Raw genomic sequence first — 14,971 nt, forward strand, 5'->3', positions numbered from 1 at the left:
TTTCCTCAAGTTCGTCCTCAGATCGTTAACGTACTTGATCGGCAGATCCTTTAAGAGACTGAAACCACCAAAGACATTCACTTTTATTTTCCAATTTACCAGAATCGTTATGCTCTCCTTGTGCGCTCATTGAAAGTCACTTCACCATTTATTTACAAGGTCAAAATTATTTTTCCCCCCCCTCCCACATCCCAAAAGCATGCATTAATTGGAGACTCTACATTGCCTCTAGGTGTGGTTGTGAGTGCGACTCTTGTCTGTTTCCATGTGCCTTGCTAATGGCTGGCAACCAGTTCAGGGTTTACCCTGCCTCCTGCCCTAGAACAGCGACCCTTGTAAGGATAAGAAGCTCAGAAAATGGATGGATATAAGGTAAAATAATTGTGTATTTTGTACAAAAGAAATCTTTTTAATGTGGTATCTTAAGCAAAACTGTTCAGTGTACTGTGGTACAAAAAACAATAGTCTCCTTTAAATTGTGGCAATATATTTTATTAATGTGAAGAACACAGGCCACCATCTTGGTCTGAATTGTCATTGGTGTGTTTATAACATGTATTTTTCCCACATTGAATATAAATGCCCCACCGGTGTAGTGATATGCAATTTCTTTGGAACGTTAGAATCATACACGAGCCTCCTCAGTGGTCTGTGCCAGCATCGTCTCTCTCCTTTGGGTGTCCGAGCGGTCAGGTGGCTCAGGCCAGCACAGATGATGGAGACGCTAACAGATTATAAAACAATTCCAACAATTAAAATTAAAAAAAATGTGCATAAAACGTGTAAAAAAATTGACCTAAAGCCATTAAATTATTTGCTTTTTGGTTGGTCGAAAACATTCCTTCTTTCAGTGTATTGGCACTTGTGGACATGGTGGGCTGAAATATGTGCCACCGGGAACTGAAACAGTCATTTGTGTTCTTACAATACGCTGTCCTTTCCCATGTTCTGATTACGCATTCCATAAATTTTAAGGGAAGGTGGTATAATGGTTCAGACTGTTTGGAAAACTTGACTTTTCAGAGGCCCAATGGCAAAAACAAAGGAGCTCATAGGCCTAAAAGGAGTGTGTGAGTCTGTGCGGTGTACTGTATCTCTGATTTGCTATTCCTGTAAGGACCTAATTTTACAGAATGAATCTGAAATGATAATACTAAATGTGAAAGTTTGTAATTTTGAATATTCATTGTGTACCACTTTTGTGTTTATTAGACAAATTATACTACTGTATTTAGCAGAGATGCAGCTGGCCCATTCCTAACATGCTGCCAGATCTCATCTGACCTCAGAAACTAAGAAGGGACGGTCCTTGTTCATACTTGGATTAAAGACTGCCTCGGAATACCAGGTATTGAGGTTGAGCAGGAGGCCAATCACCTGCTCCCCTTAAAAAAAACAGATTACAAAAAACAATATCGCAGCCTAATGTGCCTCATGGGATTGAGAGGTCTAATTTACTATTTTAGCAGTGACAGGGGACATGAGTGACCTCAAATTGTCAGTTTTATGACTTCGAAATGTAATCATTCAGACACATTTCACGCACACAAACATCTATAAATTCTACTTCAAGCATAAAAGATTCAAATTGAATTCCTGGTGGCACATGCAGTATTCCAGCCGATAAGGCTCGGCTCACCTGACTGAGGGTTCCGGTGGCGGTGCTTAGCTTGTACAATGCCCAGCCCGGTATCTGCAGGATGGAGGAGAGGGCCATCACCCAGCCCACCACGTGGGCCCAAGTGGGGTACACGTAAAATCGGTTGTACGTCAGTGGCTTGTACTCAACTAGAGAATATATAAAAGAACCCTGAAAAAAGGGAAAAATACCATTTACAGTATGTATGGGACAGTCATACCTCGATTTAGCAATGTCTCGACCGACAAAAAAAATTGAGGCTACAAAACCCTCCTCGGAAAAAATTTGTCTTTAGTTAAGATGGAAAGGAATCTTGGAAAGGAAAAAAATGGCACTGCATTCCACTGAACGTAAACACCCTGTCCTATATCTTGGTTGGGGAGCTTGGGGAGAACATGCAAATTCCACCAGGCCAGGATTTGTATCTGGCTCCTCAGAACTGTAAGGCCAACGCTCTACAGCTGGTCCACCGTGCTGCCGACTTTATCCCATGATTCCAAATAGTTAATTCAAAACCAGTTGATTCGTTTTGATAACATTTACATTGTATTTTGTGTTCGAAACAACTCGTAAACCTTGTCAGTACAATAAGTCGTTACACTTTCTGATCTACTATTGCAGTGATGTATATGCCGGCGTTCGACTACCAACATGGAAAAGTTGCATAAAACAACTTTGTATGGCTAATTTCATTTAAAAAAATGTGATTCAACTTTTCAACTGCCATGCAGATACCATTTCAAGGCAATACTGTATTTAAAAAGAAAAAAAAAAAGGTATTTTAAGGATAGGTCTGTTTAACTGTGGCCGCAGTTGTTTTCTCTTAGTTGTTCTACTCTTTTGTATTGAAATGAAATTCTTTTTTCCATTTAGAAATATAAAAATAATTCCAAATAATTCAAGTGTCCCTTATGAAATTTATGATGAGCGAAATATAGCTCAAACCTCAAGAATGAGAATTCCCACTCACCATTGAAACGAAAGGTGTTAGGAAGAGCCAGCAGATTTTGAAGAACGAGTTGACACGCTCGCCTGTCATGTCCTTGATGACGCCACACAGCCGCTCCGCTCCTTCAATTTTGTTCAACAGCGCACAAAAATGAGCCCAGATTGGAACGAATACAACTTCCAATGAAGTTGGGACATTGTGTAAACCATCATCAAAAATAGAATACAAAGATTTTTCAATACTTTTCAACCAAAACAGGGGGTACCACTATGGACAAAATCCTGCTGCTCGTAGTAAAGTTAAAATCAATTGTCTACGAACCACAGTGACTCACACGTCAAATGAAAGTTCTTGACAAAGGCTTACCAGATCTGGACTCCTTTTTGTCAACATGTCATCAAGAACTGCATAATGAAGCAAAAAAACCCAAAACAAAATAAAGACATGACACACCAACCTACCAAATATCCAGCCCACTGCCAAGCTTTCAAACACACAGACAAAGAGGATGCAGGCTCCACTGCAAGCGTAGTAGTCAAGAATCTGGAAGATGTACATCCCTCCCTGATGATGACATCAAAGAGAATTGCAATATTTGTATTCACGAGCCACAATATGAGACAAAACAGTGGAATGCATTGTAACAGCAACAATTTGGATCTCCTAAACTGGTTCAGTGAAGACGAATAAAATTTCCAATGTATTTATTTCACTCAATATGCAGTAACTCACAACAGTGATGTTACAGTAAACCCCTCCCCTCACATTTTGGAAACGATTCCCTAGTTGGTATCCACCTTTTATAACAATCCAAATGTACTGTCTCCTCTAAATAGCATACAGCCATGTAACTGCAAAAGCAACAAAAGTGAGTAGATTCCTAATGCTTGGATTAGAATACAAGACAAATTTGACCTCTCAAGATGGCATGATGTCAAAATAGTGCCATAAATTTTTGTCGTGTTCTGGTAAGAAAATGTCAACATACCTGCTATTAGATTATCAGTCCATGCTGTCTTTTACAATCATTGGGTTTTATCTTGTCAACAAACTGAAATATGTCCTCACCTTGCTTGTGTTGTTTCATATGCGGGACTGTTAGCAATCACATCAGAGACCTCCATCGATCCATCCATTATCTGAGCCGCTTATCCTCACAAGGGTCACGGGAGTACTGAAGCCTAACCCAGCTAACTCCGGGCAGGAGGCGGGGTAGACTCACTATCTTGCTAATACGCATTCATAAGGGGGAGTTCCTATGTCTCTTGTTCTTTGTTTTTGTTACTTTGTTGTTCTTTGTCGTACTAGGGCAGCACTGACTGCCCGAGGAAAAATTCTTTGTGTGTTTTTACACACTTGGCCAACTAAGCTGATTGTGATTCTGCTGCTGTAAAGTGCAAATGTGCAGGGACACGTCACAAAAGGCCAGATTAGTCAAACTGTCATTCAAGTGACAAATTTCAGAGTGAGGATGAGACGTCTGCGTCTTAATTCCATGCTTTATACCCACACCACCTATGCGATTGACCTGTAGATCGTGATTGACCTTTAGATCGCAAACGACAAGTTGGGTGCACCAGAATTAAGTAAGGTGTTGGATAGGCTGATGTCCTTTTTTTTTTTTTTTTGGCACATAGTCATGCGATTGACCACTAGTACCAACGTGTTCGACACATTGAGCACCCCTGCGTTACTTGTCATTTTGGAATGGGAGAGCCAAATCGTTGGTCATAGATTATGACAGAAAAACAAACAGTTTTTGTTGTTCCTGACAAAAACCAATCAGAAAACTCCCCCAAGATTGTAAATAAGGCTGTGAACAAGGCGAAAATTCTGTCATCTTATCAAGGGATAGGTGAACATGTTTAAATTGGGCTTCAGGTCCGAGGGGTCAATCTTTTTCTAGCCTCAGTACAGAGCAACAATTTTTTTCATTTTATTTTTTTTTTAGATCCTCAGAAAATTTGTTGCCATGCGGTTGAACCTTGAGGGATCAATATGAAATTGCGAGAGACAAATTTAACAGTCCTGTTCTCCTTTGATACTCGAAACCTGGGAAAATTCTAGTTCACTGGGGATGCTAAAAGGCTAAGTGGGCACAATTTGGACACTTGCACTTTTGGGTGTGCTCTCTTTTGCTGCCAGTGGTTTGGGCAATCATGGCATTCATTTACACCGATATGCAAAATGTAAAATAATTACTTTACATCTTTTTGAAAAGTGTCATTCCTGCAGTTTTGACCCAAGAAACGATATAATAAAGAAATTACAAAAATGTGAGGGGTTAAATGAGGTGTTTTTTTCGACAGCACAAACAGATTCATATCAACTCAAAGTATTTTAACCTCGGAAATTATGAAGAGCTGAAATAAAAAAGCTGTGAGGCAGAAGAGCAGAAGGAAAACTTCCCGCCTGCCCGCCCAACGCATCACTGTGGGAAAGATGTCCGAGACAGACGTCATCACCTCCTCAATGCCGACAAACTGCACACAGAGCAGAACCATTTATTAATTTCCAGGAAAAGATAAAGCAAAGATAGACGGCTACAACATTCTTCCATTTTCTGTACAGCTTTTTCTCACTAGGGTCGCGGCTATGCTAGAGCCCATCCTACTTATAGTATCTTCAGGCGAGAGGCCGGGTACACCTTGAACTGGTCGCCCGATTAAGTAACACGCCATACTATCCCAGAGCACCCCAGAGATTTCTCACAACACAATGATAGGGAATTATTGGTCTTACATGTGTGTCCAGGCCCAGTAAGATGATCATGGTGAAGAAGCAGACAGCCCAGAATTGAGGCAGCGGCATCATGGCCACCGCCTGAGGGTACGCGATGAATGCCAAGCCTGGACCTGGAAACAAAATTTAAAATACACCTTCAACTTGTAACGTCCAAATGACCTGACGTGGATGAAAGTCCACAAAACCGAGGTAGGACTGTCATCTTGTCGCACCGTGATGATCACATTCCGATCAATTATATCGATATAAATGAAGTTGCAAACGACACCGTCATCATTGTGGAAAAACAACTGGTATGTTACAGTTTTTTTTTTTAAACATTTCTCTAAATAGTAAACCTGGGCATTTATTAATGTTTGTAATATGCTAAAGCTGCTGCAATGTGAATTTGGAGATTAAAAAAAAAAATTACTACACATGTTTGAAGATTACCGAAGATTTGTGCAAACGAGCGAAATATGGTGTGGCCAGGTTTTGGATGGCTTTGAAGGTGCAGGTCAGTATTTGATATTGGACGTCTTGTTGGACTGAGAGCCAATAGAGTTGTTGCAGGACTGAAGTAATGTGAGTAGAGGTTCTTTGTGATATTTTGGGTGTTGGATTTCTGGAGAAGCTGTGGGATTTGTACCATCACATGCGGGAGACCAAACTGGAGAAAGTAGCAAATATCCAAGTCAGAAGGGATGAGGCTATGAACGAGGACAGCAGCAGTAAGGGGTATGAGGAATGGACAGGGACAGTTGATGTTTGGTCAGGAAAAGTATGCAGACTGGGTGATGTTGGTCACGTGCCCTTGGAAGGAGGACGTGCTGTTGAGGATGACACCCGGAGACACTTAGCCCCAGGGGAAGGGAAAACCAATGAAATATCAAGTGTAATGCAATAACTGTCAATTTTGGCGAGCACGGACTTAGTACCTGCGAGTACTAGATTCCAGTTTCATCACTTTTGAGTTGAAGAACGTTGGAGGAGTACCAGTGCTTGCATTCAGAGACACAGTCAGTAAGAGAGGAAGGAGCAACGGTGGTTTTGGGATTGGTGGAAAGGCATAGCTGGGTTTGCAATATGCCAAAGGGGACTTGGTGATGTGTTTCAAAAGACATAATCCATGTTTGAAGGGAATTGCTGAAAATGTATGCAAAGTCTGAGAACAATCTTGTTGGTGAAACAGTTTTGCAGGAATTAAAATTTTCTGGATTTCTAATTGTGGCTCAGAGCCCAATGATGAATTGGAGCCATAAGTCATCCCTTCCCCACTCTCCAAAAAAAGAGCGATCTTCATTTGCATCAGTGATTAACCGGCTCAATTGGAAGATAGGCCCACTGCACACGAGGTCGAAAGCCTCTCAGTTCAACACAAAGCTATGAGTACCACATACAACAAGTATGCATATTGAGAGGAAATGGAGCGGTTGACAACCTGGAGTGGAACACGGTCAAGACCATAGAGAGGATCATGGACCATAAGAAACATGCTTTGGCACAGCTGCCGCTCATCCTGTCCAGCTGTCCACCCAAATGCCCAAGACCTTTAAGTTCTCTCAGGACCTGGACTGGGAGCCCAACATTAATTCCATCCTCAAAAAGCAGATGATATACTTCTTGCAGCTGGTGAGGAAGTACGGCCTGCCACGGGAACTCTTGAGGCGGTTCTACTTTTGTATAGCAGTCGTTAAATCAATTCTGTATTCATCCATCAGTCTGGTTTGGCTCTCCTATAAAGTAGGACAAAATCTACCTGTAACAGTCCGAAGTCCCAAGAGAATTATTGGTACTGCTAGCAACTCTTGAGGACTTGCACAGCATAAGAACTGCCAGTCTGAGTGTTCGTCTCAGGCCTTCTCCATATAAAGCCCCAGACAACTTCGCTCCTTGGGTCACAGGAAAACAAACCACTCCACCAAGACAAGGTAATGAGTTCAGCATCGAACAATTTCATGTCTGAACGATATATTGCATAAACTGAGAACTATACTTTGAATCCGTTTTTGGAAGTTGGCTATTTAAGGTAAACGTTTGTCTTCAGTGGATGACATACATTGTTGCTACTTAGGGGATTCTCATAATGTCAGACTTCAGAGTTTACCTGACTCAGCCACTTGTGAGATGGGAACACCTTGCTCGTGAGCCATGAATCCCAGCACTGAGAAGACAGCAAAACCAGCGACCACACTGGTACAACTGTTCAGCAAACACAGCAACAAGCAGTCCCTGGAACACACAAATACACTTTTTTTTTTCCAAACCATTTATACGAATAGTGATTTGCAGATGTGATGAGTCTAATCAACAGCAAAAATATATATTTTAGATTTTTTTTTTTTTTTTAATTCTGTTTTCTTGTAAACCACTGCATGATTACTGAGAGGTGTTTTCGGTTTCTAAATGAGGTTACCAAAACATTAGGAACAACACGATGGATGATGCAGTGCTTTCCATAGAGCACATTGCAAGTATAATCCCTGTAATCTACATTTTGTTAAATTAATATCGAAAACATATACAAAATATCGATTGAAAAAAACCCAGAATATTTATTGGATCTCACTGGCTAGTCAAAGTTCACCTAGTATTGTGGCAGTTGAGTATGGAACAAACTTGTCATCTGTGTACATTTAATGCAAAGTGGGTATTCAAACTTGTAACAGTTGTTGCGCTGGTTGTTGTAACTTCCCAGTACAGTCAAGGTACCCACACCGAGGCTGTACGAGAAGAAGATTTGTGAGCAGGCCTCCATCCAAACCTGCTTAAAAAGACACTGCCTTTGAGTGTGTTTCCCGCCAGTACAGTGCATGTACAGGTACTGTATAAGGTAACGCAGTCCTACTTGAGGGTCTTTCAGTCGCGAAACCTCGGGCAGAAGGTAGAACTCCACTCCTTGTCCGGCTCCCGGAAGAGTGACTCCTCGGATCAGAAGGATGAGTAGCATCACATAAGGGAAAGTGGCAGTGAAGTACACCACCTGCCCAGGAGGAGGGTCACAGTACTGTCAGTGTATTTACATTTCATATATATATTTCGTCCAATTTGATTGCTTCACCTTTCCACTTGATTTGACCCCTTTCCATATGCTGAAGTAAGACATGACCCACATAGCCAGGAGGCACAAAAGCAACTCCCACCTGATGCTGCCGATCTCCTCAATACCGCCCGAAATATTCAACACTCGACGTCTAGAAAAGGTAAAAAAAAAAAAAGAAATTTTATACACCATAATATGTTTTTAAAAATGTGATTTTAAAGTAATATTGTCCTTACTCCCAGAACTCCGTTGCTGCTGCGATTCCTTTGCTATGGTTGGTGTCATTCCTTATGGTAACGTCGACACAATTTGCTAAAAGAATGGCACACACTGAGGCTCATTGAAGTACTGTATATAGGTTTGCGTAGTATTATAAACATACAAGGTACTATTGAATTGGTAATTTGCTCGCCGTTATTGTGGGTTCAGTTCCCATACACTGACAGTGTGAAGGTAGGAATTAATAATTGTCTGCCTCTAAATGTGCCCTGTGACTGACTGGCATTCAGTCCATGGTACAGTCCACCTTTTTTCCAATATTCGCTAGCACAGGTTCTAACACCTTTTTACCCTTAACAAGGACAAGTGGTATTGAAGATGCATGACTTTCTGGATAAATCCATCGATCCATTTTATTTGACGCTTATGCCCACTAGGGTCGCAGGAGTGCTGGAACCTATCCCACCTATCAACGGACAGGAGGCAGGGTACACCCTGAACTGGTTGCTAACCAATCGCAGGGCACATGGAGACAGACGACAAGAGCACTCACAATCACACCTAGGGGCAATTTAGAATGTCCAATTAATTTTGCATGTTTTTGGGATGTGGGAGAAAACCGGAGTTCCCGGAGAAACCCCACGCAGGCACGGGGAGAACTTGCGAAGTCCACACTGGGAGAGCCAGGATTCCACTCAGGACCTCAGAACTGTGAGGCCAACGCTTGACAGCAGCGCCACCGTGCTGCCTTGCTGGATAAATGATGCGTGTATATTTTCCCCCGTTTTAAATGATGGGTGTACTGTACAGTAGTCTTTTCACCACTGGTTTAGACATTTCCAATGTTGAGCAAATTCTACAGGAAAATGTCATCCAAATGCTGTCCCATGAAAATATACGCTGGTAATACAATTTGAACACAAATTTGAGGGGGTGAGGATTCCTTGCCCTAAAAAAGAACACTGACACCTCTGCTGTTTGCAAAAACCTCACCTGTGTTCCAGTAGTTGTCGCAGGTGCTCCAGGGCAATGTGGGATAGAAGGAGAACACCAGGTAGAAGAGAGCCCAGGACAGAATAATGATGTAGGTCATGGCGGCGTACAAGTGGACGATCTGCGCGCTATAGCCGATACCTAATGCACAAGGTTCAAGACACAATGCTGCATATTAAAATGTTGATTGCAAGTGGAGGAGTTCAAATATCTTGGGGTCTTGTTCATGAGTGAGAGAAGAATTGAACTAGAAATCGACAGGAAGACAAGTGCAGCATCTACAGTCTTGCGGACTTTGTATCGGTCCGTTCTGGTGTAGAAGGGGCTAAATTGAAAGGTGAAGCTCTCAATTTACTTGTCCATCAATATTATGTACCTACCGTCTCCAATTGTGATGAGTTGTGGGTCATGACCAAAATAAAAAAAGTTCTTTGATACAAGGGACTGAAATGAGTTTCCTCTGCAGGGTGTCAAGGCTCTCCCTGAGAGTGAGAAGCTCGGTCGTCCCAGGAGGGCGCAGAGTATCTTTGAATTACTCAATCCTCCACATCGAGAGGAGACAGGTGATTTGTTTCGGATCCCACCTGGATCCCTCCCTGGTGAGGTGGTCTAGGCATATCCCACCACAAGGAGACCCCGGGTTCGAGACAGGACACCACATCTTTTGGTTTACTTGGGAACACCTCTGGGTCCCCTTGGAAGAGCTGCAGGAAGTCGCTGTGGAGAGGGAAGTCTGGGTTTCCTTGCTTAAGGTACTGCCCCCGGTTTCAAATGTTTAAAGTTTCAGTTCTGCATGATAATTCCACTCCATTATACTCTATGTGCTTTAATTGAGAAAAAATAGCATTATCATTGGGAGGTTGGTTCAAAATTATTTGAATTGTATTCTGATGGTTGGTGACTGAAAATTATTATTTATTACCTGCAATACAAATAAATTTAATCAGTGTATAAATAGATTTTTTAAAATCATTTATCATTTACTCCGACCTTCCAAAAACGTACGTGGTACGTTAACTGAAATTGCCCATCGTTGCGAATGAGAGTTTGAATGGGTGTTTGTCTCTGTGGGTCCTGCGATTGGCCGGCATCCAGTTCAGGATTTACTCCGCCTCTCACCCGGACAACTGTGATAGGCACCAGCACACCTGTGACTCTGCCGAAGATAAGGTACAGTATTTGATCCTTGTGGATCAGAACTTCATCTGAACAGTGAATACATTACAATATCAATATTTGATGTCATATCAACTGTACCATAACAGATAAGATCTAACAACCATTAAGCATGAAAGTATATTTCTATAAATACCCTTTAATTTTTGTTTGAGTTGAAGGGGGTTTGTGCTGTTCATGTTTATGTTTGTCAGTGGGACTGAAGTCACAACCCACAGTTTTGTGACCTTTGTGTGACTCATTGAACTCTCCTACCTGTTGGAGCGAGGTAGCAAGTGTGCCCTTTTCGAAAGAACTAGCTCTTTCAAGTGTTTTGTTTCGTAATGTCTGTCTTGTACACGATGGAGTGTTTCGTACCTTCAGCCAGAGGGCACATCTTCCTCCAGCAGGTGACGGCCCCCTGTTGGGTGTACTGTCCAATGGTGGTCTCCAAAAGGAAGAGCGGTACACCGCACGCAACAATAAACACCAGATATGGCACCAGGAATGCACCTGAATGGAACACTTACTTTTGTATTATGTACAATTTTTGGGAAATCGCGCTGATTGCCACGTTTGCTTACCGCCGCCGTTTTTGTAGCACAAGTACGGAAACCTCCACACGTTTCCCAGGCCCACAATGTTCCCGGCAGTCGCCAGAACAAACTCCACCTTGTTCCCCCAGTGTCCTCGCTCCTGAAGTACACGTTGGCTGTGTTTTTTTCTCCACATTTCCTAAAAGTTCCTGGAGCTGACCTTCCTTTCAGACATACACATGGAAAGAAATACACAAACTTAAAGTCACATGACAGGCAAATGGCAGGCAGGGCAGTTAATATTTTGAAGGGGAAATTTGTTTGATCGGCACACCGTCTAAGTCAAGGCTTCGTATCATTAGTATTATATCTGAATCCACAGCCAAAGAAACATTGACAACATGACAAGATAGACCCAAAATGACTGATGTTGCAGAGCCATGTCAACCACAACAGCCCACCAACATCTTGAGCTTTTAGGTAGCTCGGGCAAATCTCATCCACCCAATGCCATTGAGGAGAGTTTTAACACCCTCGTTGACCGGCCCTTCATCTGAAGTAAAATACAGCAAGAATTTTGAAAATTGGATGATGGATCCTGGAGAAATTGAGGTTTTGGTTTCAGAAAAACTGGCCTTTGAAGGGAATGCTTTTGGGTGAGTTTCAAAAAAATTGTGCTTTAGCTCCAAACAAAAAGTCAATTTCCATTGTATCTAAACGTGTTTCTCTGACAAGTTTAGATACAATGGATACATTTGCTTACACATGCCTAAAGAAAATTGTCGTTACAAATGACGTCACTTGACCTAAAGACTCGACATATCGAGCACAAACGGAACATTATTAGTGATAGGAGCGGGGTGGGAGGTTGACTAGGACATGTAATCAATTGTTTGTCGTGAATTCATTTGACATGAAGGATTTTAGATTTTTTTTTTTTTTTTTTTAATTTCCCCAAAAGTGGGGCCCACTTGTCATGTTGCTACTTCTGTGGAAAGTATAGCTAACATCAAGACAGAACATTGAATCGAATGACACCCACCTTTTGGGAAAATTACTGACTTTGCCGATGATGGAGTTTGTCTTCCTGAGCGTGACAGCACTTGGCAGCAACGTAACCACGTAGAGTTGAACTGGTGCAATAATTTATTCCATCATCCAGCACTAAAAACTAACATTTCAACATTCGCATTTATTAAAAATGACTGTTTTACTTGCATTTCCATCAAAACACTTGTTTCACAGTCAGCCATAAAACTTCAATCTTTCACGTAATGTATCAAAGAAACAAAAACACATACCATTTTTTTCAAAGTCTACATACCTCACTTCATTCCTTACCCGATTTCCTCACGCAGTTTGGTGAAAGGAAGACAAACCCAACTGCATTTTGCGTGTCTTACCAAAACCAGACTGGCTCTCTCTTTGGCAAGCCAGGTGTTTTCGGCAAACATAGGTAGATGGCAATTATCATTTATAAACACACCAGGGTGAGTGGGTAGAAGAAGGAGGAGGAGGCACAATTCATGAGATTCGGAGGCTATTGGTTTTGGAGAGAGGTCAAATGAGCAATATAATGTTTTATCTCCATTTCAAAAGTGCTCACTGCATGCTTGGAATTTTAGTTGTACAACAATTGCAGGTTCCAAATTGCCACCCCAGCGTTGTTGTTCTGAGTTTTCCAACGGTTGGCATGTGTCGGCGCAGTGCCTTTGCTTGATGTTTGGGGGGGGGGGGAATTCCATTCTTCCGTGATTTAACTTTTCCTTGTTTGAGAGAAAAAAGGGAAAAGAAAAAGTGGAATTTTTGTTTTATTTTGAAAAATCAAATCAGCGGTCGTATTTCTATTTTTACAATATGTTTATAAACGTTATTGCCAATCACATTAGGGAACAGGTACTGATTACAACCCTGGCTCAATTATGATATGAGAGTGAACACAGCAAAAATTCCGGGTAAATAAACACCCTCACGACTTTCGCCTATTTCAAGGAATTGTTTACTTGAATTAAATAAACCAACTTTTGTCCGGGGCATGTATTATTTTTTTTTTTATACGCTTTCATTTTTTTTTTAAGTGATGTGTCAAATTTTAATTAGTTATGAATCAAACTAAAATATTCTTGGGAAAGATTTGTTTTTGCAGGGCCCCAAACTCCTAGTTAAAATAAATACATGTGAACACACCTTATCCTGGTACAAGATACTTCACAATATTGTTCATATTATATATACATATTATAGATCGGGTTGGTCTTCGATGATAACACAAATCCGAAAAAGTGATCAGAGAGCATTTTATTAAATCGCAAAGTTGCGAAAGTCTCACTCGACATCCCAGTGGCGGCCATATTGCCTGCAACATCATTTGCAGATGTCACACTTGGACAGTTGCCACAGAAAACAAGCTGTGCCACCTGCTATAGCAGATGAACAAGATTTTCAGATTTTTCTGACGCCCTTTCTGAGACTGAAGCTCTTTTTGGAGAAGAGGACATCTCAGATGCAAGTGAAGTGACCGGGGCCATATTACCCTATCGTTTCGAGCCAAATTAGACGATATGCGGATCACTTCTGACAACAGACTTCCCGACAGACAGATGAGGAGGACGAGGAAGCCGATCAAATATTCAAAATGACTCGCCCGTAATTGTTCGATTTCCTAACCTTTTTACAAGTCTTGTGTATGTAGCGTAAACAGAAGGCCCCATGCTGGACAAAGTAAGTACGTCAGGGGGGGCCCAGACACCGGTGGCCGGAGCTCCTTTCTCCTCCCCGCATGCCTGCGACCCACCTCCGCGTCGGCCCAAGTGCATGAACACATTTAGCTCCCCTGACTTATGTACTTTATTAAATCTTTCGTTACATTTTGAGAGAGGGAATACGCCCTCGGACCCAAACGGGGCTTTTTATTAATACTGCTGCTTTCGGACAAGTACACGGACACCCACGGACACCACACTGCCTTCCTGGAACATTCGCTGGAAATAACATTTCTTCGAGTTTGGTGACTATACGTCATTTGGCTCTTTAGCTCGTGTTACACGCCACTAAACTGTCTTTGTACTTCTATTTTGTTATTGTTTTGTCTTGTACTGTATTGTGTGTGATTAAATTGTCTTAAACGCAGTACAAGTGCTTTGTGATATTTTGCTCGTTTGACCAAGGGGATTTATTTTAAATTATCACGTGACGTATGCTATAAACTCTGAGACAAATTAGTACATCCCAACTATTTTTTTTAATAGCTCTATACACACCTACCTGTCATTTGGAACACACAAAGCTCTTGTCACGTCAATTGGGGACTACAAATTGCCCTAAGGTGTGATTTAAGTGTGGCTGTTTTTCTATGTGCCCTGCGATTGGCTGGCAACCAGTTCAGGGTGTACCCTGCCTACAGCTGGCATTGGCTCCAAGTGGCTTAGAAAATGTCTGGATGGAAGGTAAAATAGCTACAGTGTGTTTTCTACAAAAAAACATTTTTCAAGTGGTATCGAAAGAAAACTTATCCAGTGTACTGTAGTGCAAAAAAACAACACAAATCAATAGTCTCCTTTAAATCGTGGAATATATATTTTATTAATGTGAAGAACACAGGCCACCATCTTGGTCTGAATTGTCATTGGTGTGTTTCTAAGATGTATTTTTCCTACATTGAATTTAAATGCCCCACCAGTGGCGTTATATCCAAATTCTTTGCAACATTATCA

General features: G+C 41.6%; 1 protein-coding gene across 1 annotated transcript; it reads right to left on the reverse strand.

The window, feature by feature from the left end:
• Window positions 1-494: 494 nt before the first annotated feature.
• On the reverse strand, window positions 495-11,454 carry LOC133504942 (sodium- and chloride-dependent GABA transporter 2-like). The gene is made up of 14 exons (XM_061827691.1): window positions 11,307-11,454; window positions 11,101-11,235; window positions 9,568-9,708; window positions 8,592-8,667; window positions 8,374-8,506; window positions 8,161-8,295; window positions 7,973-8,076; window positions 7,420-7,544; window positions 5,331-5,443; window positions 4,934-5,071; window positions 3,050-3,152; window positions 2,610-2,710; window positions 1,640-1,810; window positions 495-724 (listed from the first exon to the last, which is right to left on the reverse strand). Exons 1-14 carry the CDS (start codon window positions 11,452-11,454, stop codon window positions 626-628), a joined length of 1,722 nt encoding a protein of 573 aa, XP_061683675.1. The 3' UTR covers window positions 495-625.
• Between the last annotated feature and the right edge of the window lie 3,517 nt (window positions 11,455-14,971).

Source organism: Syngnathoides biaculeatus, chromosome 8, assembly GCF_019802595.1.
Source record: "Syngnathoides biaculeatus isolate LvHL_M chromosome 8, ASM1980259v1, whole genome shotgun sequence".
NCBI lineage: Eukaryota > Metazoa > Chordata > Actinopteri > Syngnathiformes > Syngnathidae > Syngnathoides > Syngnathoides biaculeatus.

Excerpts from the sequence above, each read along its gene's own strand:
- LOC133504942 (XM_061827691.1), bottom strand. The coding sequence starts at position 11,454 with ATGTGGAGAAAAAAACACAGCCAACGTGTACTTCAGGAGCGAGGACAC. Across the intron at positions 8,668-9,567 it reads CGACAACTACTGGAACACAG|CAAATTGTGTCGACGTTACC; the intron begins GTGAGGTTTTTG and ends CCATTCTTTTAG. Across the intron at positions 8,077-8,160 it reads CGCGACTGAAAGACCCTCAA|GTTTGGATGGAGGCCTGCTC; the intron begins GTAGGACTGCGT and ends CTTTTTAAGCAG.